At 38.2% G+C, this 22,951-nt stretch overlaps 1 protein-coding gene across 1 annotated transcript in view; it reads left to right on the forward strand.

The window, feature by feature from the left end:
* EIF2B3 (eukaryotic translation initiation factor 2B subunit gamma) overlaps positions 1-22,951 on the forward strand; it is a 118,953-nt gene that overhangs the window by 8,727 nt on the left and 87,275 nt on the right. Inside the window, exon 3 of the mRNA XM_052637884.1 lies at positions 3,344-3,492. Within this exon, the coding sequence (XP_052493844.1) occupies positions 3,344-3,492 (149 nt within the window). The remainder of the gene's footprint in view (positions 1-3,343; positions 3,493-22,951) is intronic.

The following is a 22,951-nucleotide window of genomic DNA, read 5'->3' on the forward strand; positions in this document are numbered from 1 at the left end:
TTGATACAAAAGTCCATGCTAACAGCAAAGAGGGCCTGAACTAAGGCGTTAGTGCTAAGGATGGCGAAGAAGGCCCATTTGGGAATGTTGTTGATTCATGGGGAGGGGTAGTGGAAAGAAAGGGACGAGTTCCCTCTACTTTCTGCTTAGGTAAGTAACTAAGTGGATAGTGATATCAGTAACAGGAGAGGAAATGTAAGACAATGAACAGGTCTGAGCGAAGACAGTGAGTTTGGCTTTGGCCACAATGAGTTTGAGGTGTCCTTTAGTTAGATATAGCAGATTAGAATACCAGATGGAGGTGGTGCCAGATGCTGGGCCCTAGGCTTATGATCCAGTGTTTATTCCAGTCATACTTTCTTGAGACAGACCCATGAACAGTTCTTTGCAGTGGTGTGTATGATATTGACATTGAGATGTGTTTTAGAAAAGATTTTCTTTTTAGAACTCAATATCACAGGTGAATGACACATCTTAATACACTTTTAAATATACTGCTTTCCTTTAATAAGTTGTTATGGCTTTGTCATCTATCGCTTTTTTTTTCCTCTTGCTATATATCTTTAGTTATATTTGGGAATAGTTTTTTGTGGCATATTAAATTCCTATTATATAGAAAATTCCTTCTGAATGAGGCTAACTCAGAATTTGGAGAATGACTCCTAAACATGATGTTCTGTAGTTGATCTATAAACTCTTTGTTTATTCTGTTCATATAGTTCATTATTTTAGGAAGTTCATAGCCCTGCTTAGCATTAGTCTCTCCATAATGAATAGCAGGGAGAGATAAGAAAGCCTTACTAAGTGATCAATGCAAATAAATAGAGGAAAACAATAGAATGGGAAGGACTAGAGATCTCTTCAAGAAAGTGAAGAGACACCAAGGGAACATTTCATGCAAAGATGGGCACAATTAAGGACAGAAATGGTATGGACCTAACAGAAGCAGAAGATATTAAGAAGAGGTAGCAAAAAATACACAGAACTATACAAAAAAGATCTTAATGACCCAGATAACCATAATGGTGTAATCACTTACCTACAGACAGACATCCTAGAGTGTGAACTCAAAGCTTAGGAAGCATCACTACGAACAAAGCTAGTGGAGGTGATGGAATTCCAGTTGAGCTATTTCACATCCTAAAAGATGATGCTGTTAAAGTGCTGCTCAATATGCCATAAAATTTGGAAAACTCAGCAGTGGCCACAGGCCTGGAAAAGGTCAGTTTTCATTACAATCCCAAAGAAGGGCAATGCCAAAGAATGCTCAAACTACTGCACAATTGCACTCATTTCACATGCTAGCAAAGTAATGCTCAAAATTCTCCAAGATGGGCTTCAACAGTACATGAACCGTGAACTTCCAGATGTTCAAGCTGGTTTTAGAAAAGGCAGAGGAACCGGAGATCAAATTGCCAACCTCTGTTGGATCATTGAAAAAGCAACAGAGTTCCAGAAAACATCTACTTCTGCTTCATTGACTATGATAAAGCCTTTGACAGTATGGATCACAGCAAACTGTGGAAAATTCTGAAAGAGATGGGAATACCAGACCAGCTGACCTGCCTCTTGAGAAACCTATATGCAGGTCAGGAAGCAACAGTTAGAACTGGACATGGAACAATGGACTGATTCAAAATTGGGAAAGGAGTATGTCAAGGCTGTATATTGTCATCCTGCTTATTTAACTTTTATGCAGAGTACATCATGTGAAATGCAGGGCTGGATGAAGCACAAGCTGGAATCAAGATTGCCAGGAGAAATATCAATAACCTCAGATATGCAGATGACACCACCCTTATGGCAGAAAGTGAAGAGGAACTAAAGAGCCTCTTGATGAAAGTAAAAGAAGAGAGTGAAAAAGCTGGCTTAAAACTCAACATTCAGAAACAAAGATCATGGCATCTGGTCACTTTGTGGCAAGTAGATGGGAAAACAGTGGAAACAGTGACAGACTTTATTTTCTTGGGCTCCAAAATCACTGTAGATGGTAACTGCAACCATGAAATTCAAAGATTCTTGCTCCTTGGAAGAAAAGCTGTGACAAACCTAGACAGCATATTAAAAAGCAGAGACATTACTTTGCTGATAAAGGTCCTTCTGGTCAAAGATATGGTTTTCCCAGTAGTCATGTATGAATGTGAGAGTTGGACTGTGAAGAAGGCTGAGTGGGGAAGAATTGATGCTTTTGAAGTGTGGTGTTGGAGAAGACTCTTGAGAGTCCCTTGGACTGTGAGGAGATCCAACCAGTCCATTCTGAAGATCAGCCCTGGGATTTCTTTGGAAGGAATGATGCTAAAGCTGAAACTCCAGTACTTTGGCCACCTCATGCGAAGAGTTGACTCATTGGAAAAGACTGATGCTGGGAGGGATTGGGGGCAGGAGGAAAAGGGGACGACAGAGGATGAGACGGCTGGATGGCATCATGGACTCGATGGATGTGAGTTTGAGTGAACTCTGGGAGTTGGTGATGGACAGGGAGGCCTGGCGTGCTGCGATTCATGGGGTCGCAAAGAGCCAGACACAACTGAGCAACTGAACTGAACTGAACTGATGAAACACATATAGAAATTGTTATACTTTAGAGGTGCTAAAATCTAATTGTCAGGTATCTGCAACACAGGTTATATTGCGGTGGATTACATTACCCTGCCAAAGATCCATGACAGAACCCCAAGTTTTTGATGGCTATATGGATGAGGTGAAGGCATCATTACATGGAAATTGTCTGTTACTGAATTCATTATGATCATCAGTGAAACACTAATAGCCATCTGATGGGAAGTGGTGATAGCTCTTTCTTTGTAGTGAAGGAAGTTTTAAAATGTGATCCCAGGATTTCTCTGGTGGTCCAGTAGTTAAGACTCCATGCCTCCAATACAGGGGGCACAGGTTCAATCCCTGGTCAGGGGAACTAAGATCCCACATGCAGCATGGCGTGACCAAAAATTAAAACTAGAATAGGATAAAATATAATCTCATTGGTATATGGTTTAGTAAGTGCTCTTTTGAATCCTTTATGTCAGGAAGAAGTGGTGTAAATATATTAACATGTTTCATCTTAGATCTCTTGCTCACTGGTTTTATGTATCCTGAACAAAGTCACTTCATATCTTTTAGTCCAAGTTTCCTCATTTGTAAAATGGAGGAATTTTTACAAATTTTTAATAATTTGCTGTAAGAATTAATTGAGAAGATGCATGTAAAGTGTGTTGCAATATCTCAATAATATTAGCTGTCATTACTAAATCTAGAAACAGACCAAATCTAATTGAAGTAGTGTAGCCATTGTCTAAATGAATGAAAGTTTTTGCACTTTTCATTCCTTTTTTTCATGCTATAGAAGTCATTGTCATTACAACCAAGGAAGTCCAAAAGGCTTTGTGCACAGACTTCAACAAGATGAAAATGAAGCTAGATATTGTGTGTATTCCTGATGAAGCTGACATGGGAACTGCGGATTCTCTGCGCCACATATATCAGAAACTTAAGGTGAAAAACTGTTTATTGATTTTTTTTGTTTATTTGTTGAAAATAAATATCATCTTATGTTTTCCCAATGCATTGCAGTTTACAGTGTATTTTAAAAAATATTTTCTAATACCCCATATTTTGTTGCCCATGTTTCAGCTGCTGTTTAGTTTGGTTACTAGTAAAGATTTAGACACTCAGTTGTCATAGTCACTAGTTTCCAGTATTTTTCAGTCATAATATATCTTTATAAAAAAGATACATTTCTAATGTACTTCAAAAGATTCCATTTATATAAAGTTCATGAATAAGCAAAACTTACATATAGTAGGGGCTTTCCTGGTGGCTCAGCTGATGAAGAATCTGCCTACAGTGTGGGAGACCTGGGTTCAATCCTTGGGTTGGGCAGATCCCCTGGAGAAGGGAAAGGCTACCCACTCCAATATTCTGGCCTGGAGATTCCACAGACTGTATAGTCCGTGGGGCGTCAAAGAGTTGGACATGACTGAGCGACTTTCACTTTCATTTTCATGTGTAGTAATAGAAATGAGACCACCAGTTGACCCTGCAGATGAGAGATTGAGTGGAAAGAAATAGGAAGAAACTTTCAAAAATTTCGGCTCCTTTACATGATAGTATTTGAAAGTTTAGTCTCCTTTGATTAAGCAGCTAACGTGAGCGGGCTTCCCTGGTGGCTCAGTGGTAAAGAATCCTCCTTCCAATTCGGGAAACACAGATTTGATCTCTGATCTGGGAAGATCCCACATGCCTCAGGGTAACTAAGCCCAGACACCACATCTGTTGAGCCTGTGCTGAGAGTCTGGGAGCCGTAACTACCGAGCCCACGTGTTGCAGCTACTGAAGCCCCCACACACTAGAGCCCATGCTCCACAGCAAGAGAGGTCACCACAATGAGAAGCCTGAGTACCTCAACTAGAGAGTAGCCCCCGCTTGCTGCAACTAGAGAAAAGACCGTGTAGCAGTGAAGACCCAGCAGAGCCAAAAATAAATAAATAATAAATTATTTAAAAAATTATATAGCAAGTAAATAAGAATTTAAAAAAATTATTTAGCGAGCCTGTGGGTATGAGGATGCAGTCCCCATGGTTTGTGGCACATAAACTGAGAAAGTTCCACTGCTGACTATTCTAAAATTGATGTCCTTTGGAAAAAATTACATTCTAATAATGTTGCCATCTTATTTGAGTTGGGGAGCAAAATTTCTCCTACTATTTCTGGTGATTGCAAACAGATATATTAATATTTTCTGCATATCTATGCACCAAAGAGCAAAAAATTAATGCAGATATTTACATGGCCTTTCCCTTCCTTTCTGTGCATGCTCAATTGAGTCTAACTCTTTGCAACCCTGTGGATTGTAGCCAGTTTTTTATTCTTGTCCAGGCAAGAATGCAGGAGAGGGTTGCCATTTCCTACTCCAAGGCATCTTCCCAACCCAGGAACTAAACCCTCATCTCTTGAGTCTCCTGCATTGGCAGGCAGATTCTTTTACCACTGAGCCACCAGAGTAGCTGTATACACAGTGCCCATTTACTGTGTATAAATGTATTTTATGTTTATACACAGTAAAATACACATATTAAGTATATAGTTTGATGAGTTTTGACAATTATATACACTCAGATTGTGCTGTGGCTCAGTCACTCAACATGTACAACTCTTTGTGACCCTATGGGACTGAAGTCCGCCAGGCTCCTCTGTCTGTGGGGATTCTCCAGGCAAGAATACTGGAGTGGGTTGCCATGCGCTCCTCCAGGAGATCTTCCCAACCCAGGGATCAAACCCAGATCTCCCACATTGCAGGTGGATTCTTTACCATCTGAGCCACTAGGTTATCATTTTCCAAATGTAGAATATTTCCATCACCTCTCACAGTTCCTTTGTGCTTCATTTTAGTTAATCCCCCACCTTTAAAGTCAACTGCTATTCTGATTTCTGTCACCATATGTTATTTTGCTTGTTCATGAACTACATATAAATGAAATCATATAATTTTATTTTATTTTCTTTTGTTCAACATAGTATTTTTCAAATTCATATTATCACTGGTATAACTAGTTTGTTCTTATTTATTGCTGAGTAGCATTCCATTGAATAAGAATACCACTGTTAACCCATTTTTCTGTTGATGGTCATTTGCATTGTTTCAAAATTTTAGATATTATGAATAAAGCTGTTATGAACATTGTTCTGCAGATCTTTTTGTAAAAATATTATAGTTTGAAAAAAATTACATTATAGTTTTTAGGATTCACTGTATTGAGAAATGCCAGATAGTTTTCTGAGTGGTTGTACATTTTATACTTCTGTCAGCAATGTATAAGAATTGCATTTGCTTCACATCTTCATCAACACTTGGTACTGTCAGTCTTTTTAATTTTAACCATTCTACTGGGTATTACGTAACACTATCTCATTGTGGTTTTAATTTGCATGTCCCTGATAATAATGATGCTGATCACATTTTCATGTGATTTTTGACCATTTGTATATCTTCAGAAATGTCTGTTCAAGACATTTGCCTTTTTTTTTTTAGTTGTTTGCCTTTTTATTATAGATTATAGAAATTCTTTGTATATTATAGATACAAGCCTTTTGTCAGATATGTGTTGTGAATATTTTCTGCCAGTCTCTGGCTTGCCTTTTTATATTCTTAATGGTGACTTTGATGGCCAAAAGTCTTAAATGTTGATGAAATCCAAATTACCGATTTTTTCTTTTATGGGTAGTACTTTTTTTTGGCCATACCACGAGGCATGCTGGATCTTAGTTCCCCAACCAGGAATTGAACCTGTGCCCCCTGCAGTGGAAGCATGGAGTCTTAGCCACTGAACTGCCAGTAAAGTCCCCTGTGGTTGGTGTTTTTTGTATCCTAAGAAATCTTTGCTTACCCTAAGCTTAAAAAGATATTCTTCTGTGTTTACATCTAAAAATGTTATAGGAATAAAGGTTTACTTTTTCTGTATGAATATTCAGTTGTTCTTGCATCGTTTGTTAAAAAGACCTTGCTTTCCCCATTGAGTTGCTCTGGTGCCTTAGTTGAAAATCAGCTGACTGATTATGTGTGTGCTATTTCTGTTCTCTCTTCTTTGTTCCATTGGTCTGTTTGTCTTGTCTCTGCTTCCGTACTACATTTAATAAAGTCTTGATTATCTTAACTTTATAAAGTTGGTCTTGAAATCAGGTACTATAAATCTGCCAACTTTGTCCCTTTTCCTTAAGATTGCCTTGATTATTCTAAGTCCTTTGCATTTCCACATAAACTTTAGAATTACTTTGCCAGTTTTTAGCCAGGAAAACGCTTTCTGGGATTTTGATTGGCATTGCACTGAATCTTTTGGTCATTTTGGGGGAGAACTGACATCTTAATATTGAATCTTCCAATCCTTGGACATCTACTTATTTAGATTGCCTGTAATTTCTCTCAGTAGTGTTTTTTAAAATAATTTTCAGTATAGAGGTTTTGAGCATCTTTCAGCAATTTTATTCCTATTTCATCAGTTTAATAATATTGTAACTAGTACTTTTCATCCTATTTTATAATTGTTTATTACTTGTATATAGCCACATAGCTGGTTTTTATGTATTAGCTTTGTACCCCATGACTTTCTTAAATTGTAGATTTTTTAAGATTGTCTATATACAGCATGTTGCTTGCAAATAAAAACAGTATTACATCTTCCTTTTTAATCTTAATGCTTTCATTTCTTTTTATTGTCTTATTTCCCTGGTCAGGGCTTCCAGAAGTTCAGTGTATATAGACATTTCCTTTTACTTTTTGGCCTTCTTTTGTCTTTCTGTGCTTTCATACAAGTAGATTTTGGTGCTTCTGATAGAAGGGAGATCTCTAATACTATCATGTTGGGTGTGTGGCTTTCTTGAGTACAGTTTCTTATTTAAGGAAGAAATGGAGGATTTCACTAGGATAATGAGAAGAGAACTGTGTTCTTTTACAGGGTTAGATGCCAGGTTTACCAAGAAGCTTAGAGTGTTTAGTGGTCTTCCCAGGAGCTGTTTTAGTTACTGTCTAAAAGTTTAGTATGGAGGTATAAACTAGACTCTCTATTCCCTAATCTATAAATCTTAGAAATGTTATTTTTGCCCTAGCCTGGAACTGGAGATCCTGGGAGATCCATGCAAATGAGTTCCTATAACCCTTAGAGGCTTGAGAAATAATAGGGGCAACTGTTAATAAATAGGAGAGGGCATGAGGTAAAGAGTAAAGTAACTACCAAAAGGACATTTTATTCCCAAGCTACTACCTCTTCTTATGGTTTTGATCACTTCTTATTTTAGGGCTCCTCCTTATCCCTGAGATCAGAATCTCATTAACTCATTCTGCTGCTGCTGCTAAGTCACTTCAGTTGTGTCTGACTCTGTGTGACCCCATAGATGGCAGCCCACCAGGCTCCCCTGTCCCTAGGATTCTCCAGGAAAGAACACTAGAGTGGGTTGCCATTTCCTTCTCCAACGCATGAAAGTGAAAAGTGAAAGGGAAGTCGCTCAGTCGTGTTCGACTCTTCACGACCCCATAGGCTGCAGCCTACCAGGCTTCTCCGTCCATGGGATTTTCCAGGCGAGAGTACGGGAGTAGGGTGCCATTGCCTTCTCCGTTAACTCATTCTTCATGGTCTCATTTCTTTTCTTCCTTACTCCTGTTTCCACATCATTTACACAGCATCCTTTACCTATAATCCTACCTCTGAGCTTTCTTAAGTTGTGACTTTGACTAACAGGTGTCTGTTCTCTTTGCTATCTCTGCTTGGTTTCTCTTGTACCAGTGACTCCTGAAATCCTGGCTTCGTCACATCAGCTTGCATTCTGACCTCAAGTAGAAGGCAACAGAACTGACCTGTGGAGGAACATAAGTAGCCTCCTGAATAACCATTAAGAACAAAGTCAAACGAGCCAAAATTCAGAACTGTCTGTTTGGGATCAACATGAACTTGTAGGAAGTGCAATGGAAATACATATAAACAGTTGAAGAGTTGAGACAGCCTGAGGAGGCAGTTGTTTGCTAAGGGATGACAAGTAGCTCCTTAAGGGAGAAAGTAATACCTCCAGCTGTGCTGTGGTTTAAAAGCAGTGCTTCTTTGAGCCAATTTATATCTCTTCCCTTTTGCCCACAAAAAAGAAGTGAGAAAGTGAAGTCGCTCAGTCATTTCTGACTCTTTGCAACCAACCCCATGGACTGTAGCCTACCAAGCTTCTCCATCCATGGAATTTTCCAGACAAGAGTGCTGGAGTGGGTTGTCATTTCCTTCTCCAGGGGATCTTCCCGACCCAGGGATTGAACCTGGGTCTCCCGCATTGCAGGCAGATGCTTTACCATCTGAGCCACCAGGGAAGCCTAAAAGGCGACTTCCTAAACATTGATTCTTTTTTAATAAGATTTTGGTAGAAAAGAATATTACCTTTGACTTTTGAGTTTATTAGCTTTTGGTTCTTTTATTTTTACCCACTTCCTACACACTGAGTTTCTCAAATATTACTGAGGTTATCCCATGTGGTTTCTGCTTTTCTCAGAGAAAGACCACAGTAGTATATTAGCTTTATTTGACTTCTTTGTTTAAAACGTATTTTACCATTTTAATTTACCATCTTCGTCATTTGCATTGCATTTGCTAAATGTATATGCTTATCAATTATTGGAGGTGGACATCATATCTGCTATGTTGTATTCGTTCAACATATTTCATTTGGTTTTATCCTTGTGGCATTCTTCTCTACTTCATTTTGCCTTATCTCATCATACAATTTCACTGATTCACTGGCTTATCACTTTTTATTTCAGCTGCCCAAACCTCTTTCTTTGACTTATCAAAAGATAATTATTGGCTCATTCATTCTCCCAGGCCCTGGGTGAGTGAGCTCCATTTTTATAACTGGTGCTGATAATATAAAAGTACTTAGATTTTATATTTTCTTCATAGTAGTATTTCATATTTATCAGACTGACGAAGGATTCAGTCTTACCTGTGTCTGAGCAAACTTTGTCCTACTATTTCTGGTGACTGCAGACAGATGTATTAATATTTTCAACCTACCGGTATACTAAAGAACAAAAATTTCAGATATGTATATGGCCTTTCCCTTCCTTTGTGGGCGTGCTCAGTTGTGTCTGACTTTTTGCACTCCTATGGACCGTAGCCCTCCAGGCTCCTCTGTCCATGGAATTCTTCAGGCAAGAATACTGGAGTGGGTTGCCATGCCCTCTTCCAAGGGATCTTCCTGAGCTGGGGATTGAACCCACATCTCTTATGTCTCCTGCATTGGCAGGCAGGTTCTTTACCACTAGCGCCACCTGGGACGGTACACTGTGATTAACTGTAGTCACCAAGTTGTACATTGCATCTCCATGACTTACTTATTTTATAACTGGAAGTTTGTACCTTTTGGCTCCCTTTGCCTATTTCGCTTACCTCCCACCACTGACCTCTGGCAACTACTAGTCTGTTCTTTGTAACTATAAACTTGGCTTTGTTGTTGTATATTTGTTTTTAGATTCCATGTGTAGGTGAGATTGTATGGTGTTTGTCTTTCTCTGTTTGACTTATTTCAGTTAGCATATGCTTTTAAGTTCCATCCATGTTGTTGCAAATGCCAAGATTTCACTATTTTTAATGGCTGAATAATATTCCATTGTATGCATATACCACATTTTATTTATCCATTCATTTGTCCGTGGACACAGGTTGTTTGCATATCTTGGCAGTCGTATATATGCTGCAGTGAACATTGGCTAACTTCCTTCTCTTTTTCAGTATTTTCTTGTAAACTGGAGTTTGGATCTAAATTTTAATTAGATTCAGTGTCAACTTTTTTTGACAATAATACTTCATGTGTTTACTTCATATTGCTTTATATTCAGAAATGAAATCAGATATTTATTTTAAAAGCCTTGATTTTGATTATGATGTCAGTCTTAATAAAGTGGTTAAAAAAACAGCCCAGATGGTTTCTTTTTGTGGAACATGTTTATGGACTACAGTCTGGGCTCTAGAAGAAATAGAAGCTTTTAAATTTTATTGAAATTGATTTTTCAGTTTTTCTTTTATGGTTTGTGATTTCTGGTTTTTGCTTTAGAAATTAATCCCTATTTTAACATCTTAAAAGAGATTTTCTTAAAATTTCATATAAAAGTTTAATCTTGCTTCTTACATTTCAGGCTCTAATTCACTTAGAATTTCTCCATTTATTTTAGTCATTTAAAATATATCCCAGTAAAGTTTTATGATTTTCTTCATAAAAATCTTATTTATCTTTTTTTAGGTTTGTTCCTAGATTGTGTTTTCATGTTCTCTTTTTGTTAGTATATATATTGTATATGCAAATAATATACATATATATATAATTTAAAGAGTCAAATAGTTACAAGACTTTGAGTAAATAACAAGGGTCTCCTGCATTGTCCTTCCTTGTTTATTATTCTTACTCTTCAGAAGCAACTGCTTTCAGCTCTTCTTTTTTTCCTTCTGATAATGCCCTCAATATTTCTAAGTACCATATTTATACTGCTGTTTTCTTTAAGTTTTAGATATTATCTATTGTAATTCCACTATGGAAAGTAAGGATTTGACTCATTTAGCACCTTGTCTGCCCTTCTCCATGTACATAAGCTCCCTCTTTCCTAATTTCCCAATATAGTAGCATCAAAATTTTTATTAAATCAATTATGAGGGATTTATTTACAGCTGAGTTATATAGTGTACTAGTGTTACGTTTCCCCCTTTTTTTTTTTTTTTTAACATTTATTTATTTGGCTGCTTTGGGTCTTAGTTGCAGCATACAAGACCTTTAGTTGTACCATGTGGGATCTAGTTCCCTGACCAGGGATCAAACCCAGGTTCCCTGCATTGGGATCACCAACTCTTAGCCACTAAACCACCAGGGAAGTCCCTATATTTCCCTTTTTAATAAATCAACTTTATTGAGTTATAATTTGTATATAATAAAATACACCCATTTTAAAAGTACAGTTTGATTTTTTTTAAAAAATCAGGTTTATGGAAGTATAAATTACATACATAAAACTACCTTTTTTGGTATACTAAGTTTTTTTTTTTAATTTTATTGGAAAATAGTTGATCTACAATGTTGTGTTAGCTTCACGCATACAAATAAGTGACCCAATTACACACATCCATTCCGCTTCAGACTCCCCCCTGCCCCATAGAGGTTATCATAGAATATTGAGTAGAGTTCCCTGTGCTACACCATAGGTCCATGTTGGTTATCTATCTTATATATAGTAGTGTGTGTGTTGTATACTGAGTTTTGATATAGATATGGAAGATACAGATATATATTGAAATACATATCAAGATAAAGAAGAAAAGTTCTATCAACTCTTCCAAAAGTTCTGTCAACTGTTCCAAGTTCCTTTCTTAAATACAATGACTTGTTTTTCTTAGAGCTATTAATTGCCTCCCTTTTAAAGTTGCTTAGTTTTTTGTTTCTATCACTAATTCATCCTCAGATCCTTTAAAAGGAATGAAAAGATGTCAATTTGTTTAAACAATTTAGGTATTCAGTCCATCATTTTTTTTTCTTTTGAGACTGTCCTCCTGGAAGCCATCTATTCTCTCTTGAAATTTTTACTCATTGCTCTAGCCTGCTGCAGATCTGTCATTTTGGGACTTCTTTTCACTATCATTCTGTGAATTCCCTTTTCTCTCCCGTGTTGGATACCCTGGTTCCTAGATCTCACATTTTATTCTTTCTTGGTTTACTCTCCCATTTCAAAGGAACCCAGTCATTATTGGCTTTTTAAAGAGAACATGGAAGGTAAATATTTTGAGAAGTGCATGTTTAAAAATGTTTATTCCATCCTTACTCTTGAATGATAACTTATCTTTACATAGAATTCTAGGTTAGAAATAATATTCTCTCAGAATTTTTTGTCCCAGGAGCAAACAGACAAACGTCCTTGATGGACTCCCTGTGCTACAGGTGGATATTTTTTTCCTCCAAATTTACCATTTCACTGAGGTCCCATTTATGCAGAATCTCAGTTCAGACTCCCAGCTTTCATGCTTTCATACCAGCTTCAAACTACATCTTTTGGCCCAGTGTAACTGGTGGCTCAGTGGTAAAGAACCTGCCTGCCAATGCAGGAGACGTGGGTTTGATCCCTGGATCAGGAACATACCCTGGTGAAGGAAATGGCAGCCCACTCCAGTATTCTTGCCTAGGAAATCCCATGGACAGAGGAGCCTGGCAGGCAACAGTCCATGGAGTCTCAAAAGAGCTGGACACACCTTAGCAACTCAGCAATAACAGCAAAATTTTCAACGTAGTTTTCATTTCCTTCTTCAATTCTGGTACTTGGTATTTTCCTATTCTTTCTCATAAATTTGAATACATTTGGAGTAATTTTTTGTTTGTACCTTATCCATAATTTTTAGGTATTTGTAATTGTTTTTGGGTTCCTAGTCCATGAGATTTCCAACACTAGAAGCCTCCGTGCTATACACTTAATATGCATTATTTAATTTAATCCTCCAACTACACTCTGAGGTATGTTGTCTTTATCTCCATTTTTTCTTTTGTTTTTTTTTTTGCAAAGATATCCCATATTTATGAATTAGAAAAATTAATATTGTTAAAGTGTCCACACTAACCAAAGCAGCCTACAGATTCAATGCCATCACTGTCAAAGATCCAGTAACATTGTTTACAGAAATTAAAAAAAAATCCTAAAATTCGTATGGAATCACAAAAGACCCCTTATAGCTAAGTGTACTTTTCCTGAATCATATTTTTTGTTTTTGCATTTTTTTCAAGATCTTGTAATAGCCTGTAATGGAAAAGAATCTTAAGAATATATATATATATATGAACTGAATTAATATAGAAATACATCTTAAGAATATTTTATATATATACATGTATATATAAACTGAATCTTTGTTCCCATTTTACAGGTGAGGAAAGTAGGGCTCATAGAGGTTGAATAACTTTCCTACACTTCAGGTGGAAAGAAAGACTGTACATTAGGTGCCAAAGTCTACTGCTAAGTTGCTTCAGTCATGTCCGACTCTGTGTGACCCCATAGACGACAGACAGCAGCCCACCAGGCTTCCCCATCCCTGGGATCCTCCAGGCAAGAATACTGGAGTGGGTTGCCATTTCCCTCTCCAATGCATGAAAGTAAGTCGCTTAGTCGTGTCCGACTCCTAGCAACCCCATGAACTACAGCCTACCAGGCTTCTCTGTCCATGGGATTTGCCAGGCAAGAGTACTGGAGTGGGTTGCAATTGCCGTCCCCTAAGTGCATTGACTAATTGAGGGATTAATAGAATCATATCTGCTGGGTACAGTCAGATGGCACTTATCTCCTCGGAAATTGAACTTTTATTTGAGAGTGCAGTACTAGAGTGGGTTAAGAACATGGTGGGATTCCCAAGTGGCTCAGTGGTAAAGAATCCGCCTGCCAGTGCAGGGGATGCAGGAGACACAAGTTTGATCCCTGGGTCTGGAAGACCCCCTGGAGGAGGAAAGGGCAACTCACTCCAGTATTCTTTCCAGGGAAATCCCATGGGCAGAGAAGCCTGACAGGCTACAGTCCCTGGGTTCCCAAACAATCAGACACGACTGGGCAACTGAGCACAGAGTTACAGTACTGTGCGGCCTCCAGAGGAAACTGCTTAGCTCTGCTTATTGACGCTTTCTAATTGATTCTTGTAGGAAGAATAGGAATTTGTGATGGTGTGGAGATGAGGAAATGTAGATGTTACTAGTATGAAGGAGGAATTACTAGAGATGAGATATGAGGGGGTATTTTTACCTCCAAGTTGTGTAATCTTAAGGCCTCACCCAGTGTTGAGCATATATACCTTTAAAACTTATACTCAAGTCTATGTTTTTTTGAGATGTCCTAAAAAATAAAACTTATCAATTAAATAACTCAATTGGTACTCTTTTTTTTCTTTCTGGGTTGCTGTTGTTCAGTCACTGAGTCATGTCTGACTCTGTGACCCGTGGACTGCAGCACCAGACTTCCCTGTCCTTCACTATATCTCAGAAGTTTCTCATACTCATGTCCATAGAGCCAGTCATACTATACAATCATCTCATCCTCTGTCACCCCCTTCTCCTCCTGCCTTCAGTCTTTCCCAGCATCAGGGTCTTTCCCATGTGATGCTCTTTGCATCAGATGGCCAAAGTATTGGAACTTCAGCTTCAGTATCAGTCTTTCCAATGAATATTCAGGGTTGATTTCCTTTAGGATTGACTGATTTGATCTTGCAGTTCAAGGGACTGCACCACAATTCAAAAGCATCAATTTTTTGGTGTTCGGCACTTCTTGATGGTCCAACTGTCACATCCATACACTACTGGAAAAACCATAGCTTTGACTATACAGACCTTTGTTGGCAAGGTGATGTCTCTGCTTTTTAAATATGCTGTCTAGATTTGTCATAGCTTTCCTTCCAAAGAGCAAGCATCTTTTAATTTCATGGCTGCAGTTACTGTCTGTATTAATTTTGGAGCCCAAAAAGATAAAATATGTCACTGTTTCCAGTTTTCCCCCTTCTGTTTGCCATGAAGCAATGGGACTGGATGTCATGATCTTAGTTTTTTTAATGTTGAGTTTTAAGCCAGCCTTGTCACTCTTTCTGGATGGCAGCCTGAATTATATCCATTTAAGATTAATTTGATCTTTTATTTTTAAGTTGAACAATTTGGAAGAGAACAGAAAAGTAGATGAAAGATGAAAGTGAGAAGCAACAGCGACCTGCTTTGTATTAACAGCTGATTATTCACACAAGATCTCTCTCTGCAGCCAGTTGAGCACTTTTAGGGATAATTAAATTGGCTAAAGCTTTATAAATGAGTACATTTGAGAAATTAATTAATTTACTTCTGTTCTTAGAGACTACTCTAAAGTAGGGAGTTAATTTATTGGCTAAATATCAGGATGTAAGTTTCATTTTCTGTGGCGTTACCTAGAACATTTTCTCTGAAGATTGCAAAGGAAATCTTTCATATTTATTGTGTGTGTCTAGCCTGTGTTTCTGATCCCTACAGCCACCTTGATAGGTAGATGGTATTACTCTGTTGTGCAGTTGAGAAACCTCATACTCAGAGAGCTTAAATAACCTGCTCCAAATCCCATCCCTGGTTAGGTGCTGAGCCAGAGCTAGAACCCAGTCCTGGATTTTGAGATGCATTTGTGCATTTCAGATGCCCATGCTTTTTTTACTTTATCATGTAGTCCAAAAGTCTACTTTAGACTTTTGGCTTTAGAACAAGTTCAGTGGTCTGGTATTTTTCAGAATTATATTTTCCTCTTCTTTTTGTGTGGTTGATAGTTATTTTTATATATAGAACTCTTTTAAAGTATGCGATTTAGTGTAGAACTCTTAAATATTTTTATGTAAAACATTAAAAATTAGCAAATCTCCTACCGAGACTCAGGGAACTATGTTGTCTTCCAAGAGTGCTGCTTTTGTTCCTTGATATCTTTCTAAAGTGGAGGGAGACCCAGTGTTGTAGGGAAATTTTCTGTCCTGTTTAGAGCCATATGAGCAAGAAGCCTGGCTCTTCTTGCGCAGGAGGAGCACTGTCTCTTGTGCAGGAAGTAAGGATTCAGTCTGTGATCACCACATAAAGCAAAGCTGGCTGAGTCCTTGGACATTGAGCCTGACTTACATTAGATGCTCGTCTGATTGTCTGAAGTAATTAGGCTTTGGTGCCATTTTTGTGCTTTAGAAACAATGCCACCATTCCTTAGGTACATGTTTTGAGAACAGGTTAGTGAAGTATATTTGAGAGGCCTCAGCAGACTAAATCCACAGTGATGTTCTGTAACCTGTGGTTAAAGCACTTATATTGCAGATCTCATGGCTTCCTTTAATTTAGAGATTGTGGAGCTGATAATTTTCTATTTAATCTAGACAAGAATCTTTCTGTGGCCTCAGGCAAGCCTCATTTACCCTCTGCCTCAGTTTCACAACCAAGAAAATAGGGATAATGATACCAACACAGTAGTTAGAGGTTAAGCTATTTAAGTCCTTTGATGTCAAAAAAGAACTATTGTTATATGTCTTATGAAACACCTAGCATGCTACAACAAAGAACAAACTATGCTGATGAAATCCCCATTGGAGAGACAGCTTATTAGAAAGATTGAGCGTATGTGCTATTTTTAGATGTTCAAAAAGCTAAGTGCAAGTTGTTTTCAGTTGAGTGTTTGATGTCTGTAATAAATTATAAATCTCTGTCATTCTTTCCTGGAACCTTTCATTTTGCCCAGGGATTTGTTTTTGGCAGATTTTTATCTTCTTGAAAAGAATGAGTACAGGGTAACATCTGAGAACTTGGCCCCAACTTGCCTGAAGACTTTTAAATGGCAACTTTCCTTCTTATGACTGCTTTGGTGGGCTGAGGTTGCCTGGGAGGGCCTCAGTATATCCCCGAATATGCCTTTGCTGAACCTACTGGTGGCATAGTGAAAAGCCCAGGAGTTATAACAGAAACAAGTTAAAAAGTTAATTGAGAGAATTTTGAACATTTTTTCCCATTTCCCACCCCTGCTCTGGGAAATCTCGATGGAGCTTTTCTTTTGACTGTAGTAATTTAGTATATGTATTCACAAGCTTGAAATGTTTTCATCTTATCCTTGTTGGAACTCTGGTCTATAGGATAGGATTTTGCAGCCCTGTACCACATTCAGTAGCCAGAAAAAACTTTCAAGTTCTGTGTGAGCTTGATTCCTTTGAGTCTCTTTCCTTCTACTGGAAAACTTTCATGGAATGAGGGCTGTAGGGTAGGAGGGAACTGTGATAATAAGGATTATGATAGAAAGCCCAGGGTGTCATCATAAGCTCTCGATACCTTGGGTGACAAGTAGCCCACATGGCTTAGGTTTTTTGAAACTCTTGGCAGGACCACCTATCCTGCTCTGAATCATAAGGTAACCATAGCCTGACCAGTGAAATGGACCCATGTGTACAATCTGTGGGAAGTCAGTAAGCATTCTGTCAGCATGAGCAGAGTTCATTTGAAGTAGCCTGTAGCTACCCAACCTTTTTTCAGCTCTTACCTTAGGTATCATCCTCTCCAACAAGCTTTCCCTAGCTTTCTATTTCTAAGACTGGATTAGCTGCCATTTTTCTGTAATCATAGAGAGAATTTAAATTATCTGTTATAGCATCATCTCCCTTCACTAGACTGTGGAATAAGAACCATATCTGAACCTCTCAGAGAGGCCCAGAGAAGATGTTCAGTATTTGTTAATGAATAACAGACAGAGGTAAGCTTTTCGTAAACATTTGGGACAAGCTTCTTACTCCTTTAATATAGACACAGATGTTTATGTGAGCCTAAGTGTGAGTGGATGAGATTCAATGATTGTAGACCAGAGGGATCATAACACTGGCTGCTTGGCGTTCACTTTATTTACATCTGTAAGTTCCCACCAAGCCTTAAGTTTACTGACGTTGCTAGGCCTCTGTCCCAAGCAAGTTATCCCAGAGGGAGGGTTATTTTATTTTATTGGAGGGGTAGGGTAGCATAGTGAAAAGAATACAGACTTTCAAAGGAAATCCAAAAAAGAGGATATATGTATATGTATAGCTGATTCACTTTGCTATATAGCAGAAATTACACAACATTGTAAAGCAACTGCACTCCAATAAAAATTAATTTGAAAAAAGAATGAGGACTATTAACTTCAAAACAAATTTTATGAAAACTTTACTGTAAAAAAAATACTTAAGAGCATATTAAATTTTCACATTGCATAATACATGTGGGTACCATGTGGAATCCAGAACCTTTGCTACCTCTCATCACCTGACTTTAGTAGTTTTCATGTTTGACTTCTTTCTGTAGTAAAACAAGGTCTAACCCAGAACACTGTAGGTACCCACATTACAGTACTTACCATACAGTACTTTAATTTTGGTTACATGACTCCTTTTCCCACTGGATTGTGAGCTCCTGGTGGGTAGGGTTGGCATCTTGCTTACCTCTCTTCTTTCAGAGAAAGGTATCTAATGAAAGTAGGAAAATAATACACCTGGTCACATTAGGGATTCAATATATGTATGTTTTTTTAATTAATAGGATATTTTAAAATGAGACGTTAGAGATAGTGCAATTATTGGTAGTGCCAAGGAATAGAGTATGACAAAATGGTTGAGTGAAGTGGAGAAAAAAATAATCAGAAGTGAGGTCAAGGAACCCTAACAATGAGGATGTTGACATATTACTGAGGTGATAAAAGAAGGAATGAAAGGAAGATAGTTTTAAAGTCTTTCAAAAAAATACTTAGTATTTCTAGCTCAGAGTTTATTCCTAAAAATATTAGTGCCCTGCCTGCCTCTTCTCATAGCCTTTTCCATAAAGGTAATCACATCCTCTTCTTTTAGCTACTTATTTTGGTATTCACCCATGTATCTCTAGATAACATGCTTAAATTGTTACTTTCGATTATAGACACTGTTTATTGATTCCCTGCTATGAAGCATGAGGATTTTGCTCCTTCTGATATAGTTATGGGCTTCCCTAGTGGCTCAGTGGTAAAGAAACCGCTTGCCAATGCAGGAAGCGTGGGTTCCTGGGTCAGAAAGATCCCTGCAGAAGGAAACGGCAATCCACTCCAGTATTCTTGCCTGGGAAATCCCATGGACAGAGGAACCATGGGGTCACAAAAGATTCAGACGTGACTTAGAGACTAAACAACAACAACAACAACAACATAGTTATATTGTAATTTTAGAAGATAAATATTTAGTGTTTATTTGACTGTGTAGTTTGACCATGTATACTGTTGAGCCTTGTAGTCATCTACAGTTTTTTTCCTTTACCACATCATTTCTTTTTTGCTTGAAGGGTAATTATCATAGCTTGTCGTTTCCCAGGCTTCATTTTCTATGAACTTTCTTTTGCCACACCATGGGGCATGCCAGATCTTCCCTGCCATTCCCCTTGCTTTGGGAGTGCAGAGTCTTTAACTGCTGGACCACCAAGGAAGTCCTTCTATGCACTTACTGAGTAACCCCAACCTTTTTACTAGTTGTCTAACCATCTAAGATATTTAGACTCTTTTGCTGTTCTATCAATTTCATCTTCCTAAAGAAGTCTCTCCCAGAGTAGTAGTGATTGCCTTCCATGCCTGGTGCTCAGCTATCATTCTGTCATTTCCCTTCATCATCATGAGGATTTACTTTGCCTCTTTTCTTCAGTTTCCTGGAATCCTTTTTTTCCTTTTTCTTGTACTCCCCTTGTTTTCTGAAAAACTTACTAGCGCTTCCTGACAAAATTTGTTTTGGAGCTAATTTTTTTTGAGATTTTGCCAGCCTGAAAAATCTCCTTATTCTACCCTCATACTTGATTGATAAGTTTGACAAGGTATAGAATTCTCAGTTGAAAAGCTGATCCTTAAGAATTTTGAAGACTTTGATCCATTGTCTTTACCTTCCAGTGTTGTTAAGTCTTAAAGTTTTATCATTACTAACCTTATAAATCTGATCACCTATTTCTCTGGAAATTTGTATCATCTTCTCTTTGTCCTGAACGTTCTGAAATTTCACGATGATGTACTTTCATGTGAATCTGTTTTATCCAGGCGAGCGCTCCTCTCAGTGAAACTGTTCAACTTGGATTTTCATGTCCTTCAGTTTAGGGGACCTTTAAAAAATCATTTTATTGATGATTCTTATGTGTTTTTTTTCCCCTATTCTTTTTTTCTGGAAACCTACTATTCTGATAATGAATCTCTTAGACTGGTACTCTAGTTTTCTTATCTATTCTCTTATATCTTCCATTTCTTTATCTTTTTCTCAAGTTTTATGTGTGGATGGGGTATGTTGACTGTGAGCTTCACTGTAGGGTAATATGATAATGTGGTTGGGGTGTTTCAGGAGAATCTCTTATATTTGTATTTTTAGGTTTTTTCCTCTTAGACTAGTCAAATTTCCCAGAGAGAACTATTAAATTCTGCTGCCTGAAAGGTGAAGACGTGAGGGTCAGGACTAGGGTTGGGGCAGGGAGGGGAATTGGGTGTCTGAGAATCCTGTATGCTTTCTTTTTAAAATCCCTGCTTTTCTCTAAGGTACATCCCCTCTCCCTGCTGCCAGTTGTGATTATGCTACCCCAGTCCAGATATCCTCTATTTTATTCTCTTCAGCCATCTGCCACGGTGAGACCCATGCAGTAGTTGGATTGCAGAATAGAAAAGAGGGATCTTTCAAAGGACCTGTTAAATTTTAACTTCTCCCTTCCTAGCTATATACTCATATCAGTTTCTGAGCCCTTTGGGGAGTCTGGTATAAACTGAGTTTGTAGAAAACTTTTCTCAGTTTTCCTACAACTGACTGGAGTCATTTTTTTCAATGTTGTCTCCTCTCCCATTTTCCTGTTTTTTGTGTGGTTGTGCCCATTTTAAAAATCTTATTACTACTATTTCATTGATATTTTGAGAAAGGAAATTGTAGTTGTGCTTTTTCAATCTATCATCTTTACTTTAAAACTTTCATAATATCTGAAGAAGAAGAGCTGACAAGGGAGTTCCATAGCTGCAACATGGAGGAATACATGATTTTGTCTGTTGTCATTTGCTTCATGTCATGAACTGGGATAATGGAGTGAGAGAAACAGGCTGGAAATGGTAATGTGTAAGGAGTTTGCCTACTTCCCTCTGGGCCCTTTGGTTGGAGGACAGTATGCAAAACAGACAAAACGTCCTAAAAATTCCTTTGGTGCTTTTATAATTATGAGTGGTAGATTCTTAGGACCTTAGAATTAGAAAAGGTTTATAAAGACATCTAATCTCGTCTTTTACCCTTCACAAGAATCGTTTCGTGACTATTTCCCATGGAGATTATGCTATGCTTTGTTTGAAAGCCTCCAATGGGTATTTCTCATGAGGTTCTAGATACTAGAACGTTTCAGTAATGTTGAACTCATCAGTGCTCCTCTTGTTGTGTTTTGTTTTTTTGGCCCCAACATGTGGCATGAGGGATCCCTAAGTTCTTCTCTTCTCCTGTTTAAGGATTGCTAGGTCTCGATTTTCAGACCCATCAGCATCCCTGTAACTTCCTTTGATGTCTCTGATTTGTCAGTCTCTTTTAAAATGTTATGTTCAGAAATGTGACCTGAACAGTGACAGTTGTATTATTTACATCCTATGATTTGGAGGTCATTATTATGAGCAGTTTATTAATTTTTTATTTAAGTATCATTAATTGACTTACAGTATTATATTAGTTTCATGTTGTATGACATAATGATTTGATATTTTTATACATTACAAAATGATCACAGATTTCTTAATTTCAATAAAAGCCAAGTCTTACAATCATACAGTACTTTACAGTTTTCAAGTATCTTGTAATTTAACCTATCTTGAGAAACGCTGGACTGGAAGAAACACCGGCTGGAATCAAGATTGCCAGAAGAAATATCAATAACCTCAGATATGCAGATGACACCACCATTATGGCAGAAAGTGAAGAGGAACTAAAAAGCCTCTTGATGAAAGTGAAAGTGGAGAGGGAAAAAGTTGGCTTAAAGCTCAACATTCAGAAAACTAAGATCATAGCATCTGGTCCCATCACTTCATGGGAAATGGATGGGGAAACAGTGGAAACAGTGTCAGACTTTAGTTTGGGGGGCTCCAAAATCACTGTAGATGGTGACTGCAGCCATGAAATTAAAAGACGCTTACTCCTTGGAAGAAAAGTTATGACCAACCTAGATAGCATATTCAAAAGCAGAGACAATACTTTGCTGACTAAGGTCCGTCTAGTCAAGGTTATGGTTTTTCCAGTCAGTCGTCATGTATGGATGTGAGAGTTGGACTGTGAAGAAGGCTGAGCGCCGGAGAATTGATGCTTTCGAAGTGTGGTGTTGGAGAAGACTCTTGAGAGTCCCTTGGACTGCAAGGAGATCCAACCAGTCCATTCTGAAGGAGATCAGCCCTGGGATTTCTTTGGAAGGAAAGATGCTAAAGCTGAAACTCCAGTACTTTGGCCACCTCATGCGAAGAGTTGACTCATTGGAAAAGACTCTGATGCTGGGAGGGATTGGGAGCAGGAGGAGAAGGGGACGACAGAGGATGAGATGGCTGGATGGCATCGATGGACATGAGTCTGAGTGAACTCTGGGAGTTGGTGATGGACAGGGAGGCCTGGCGTGCTCCGATTTCATGGGGTTGCAAAGAGTCGGACATGACTGAGCGACTGAACTGAACTCAACTAGTTTTTTTATCAGCTGTGATTTAGTGTTAAGTAGCAAGAGGCAATGGCACCCCACTCCAGTACTCCTGCTTGGTAAATCCCATGGACGGAGGAGCCTGGTAGGCTACAGTCCATAGGGTAGCGAAGAGTCGGACACGACTGAGCGACTTCACTTTCACTTTTCACTTTCATGCATTGAAGAAGGAAATGGCAACCCACTCCAGTGTTCTTGCCTGGAGAATCCTAGGGATGGGGGAGCCTGGTAGGCT

The sequence above is a fragment of the Budorcas taxicolor genome, chromosome 3 (assembly GCF_023091745.1).
Source record: "Budorcas taxicolor isolate Tak-1 chromosome 3, Takin1.1, whole genome shotgun sequence".
NCBI classification, from domain to species: domain Eukaryota; kingdom Metazoa; phylum Chordata; class Mammalia; order Artiodactyla; family Bovidae; genus Budorcas; species Budorcas taxicolor.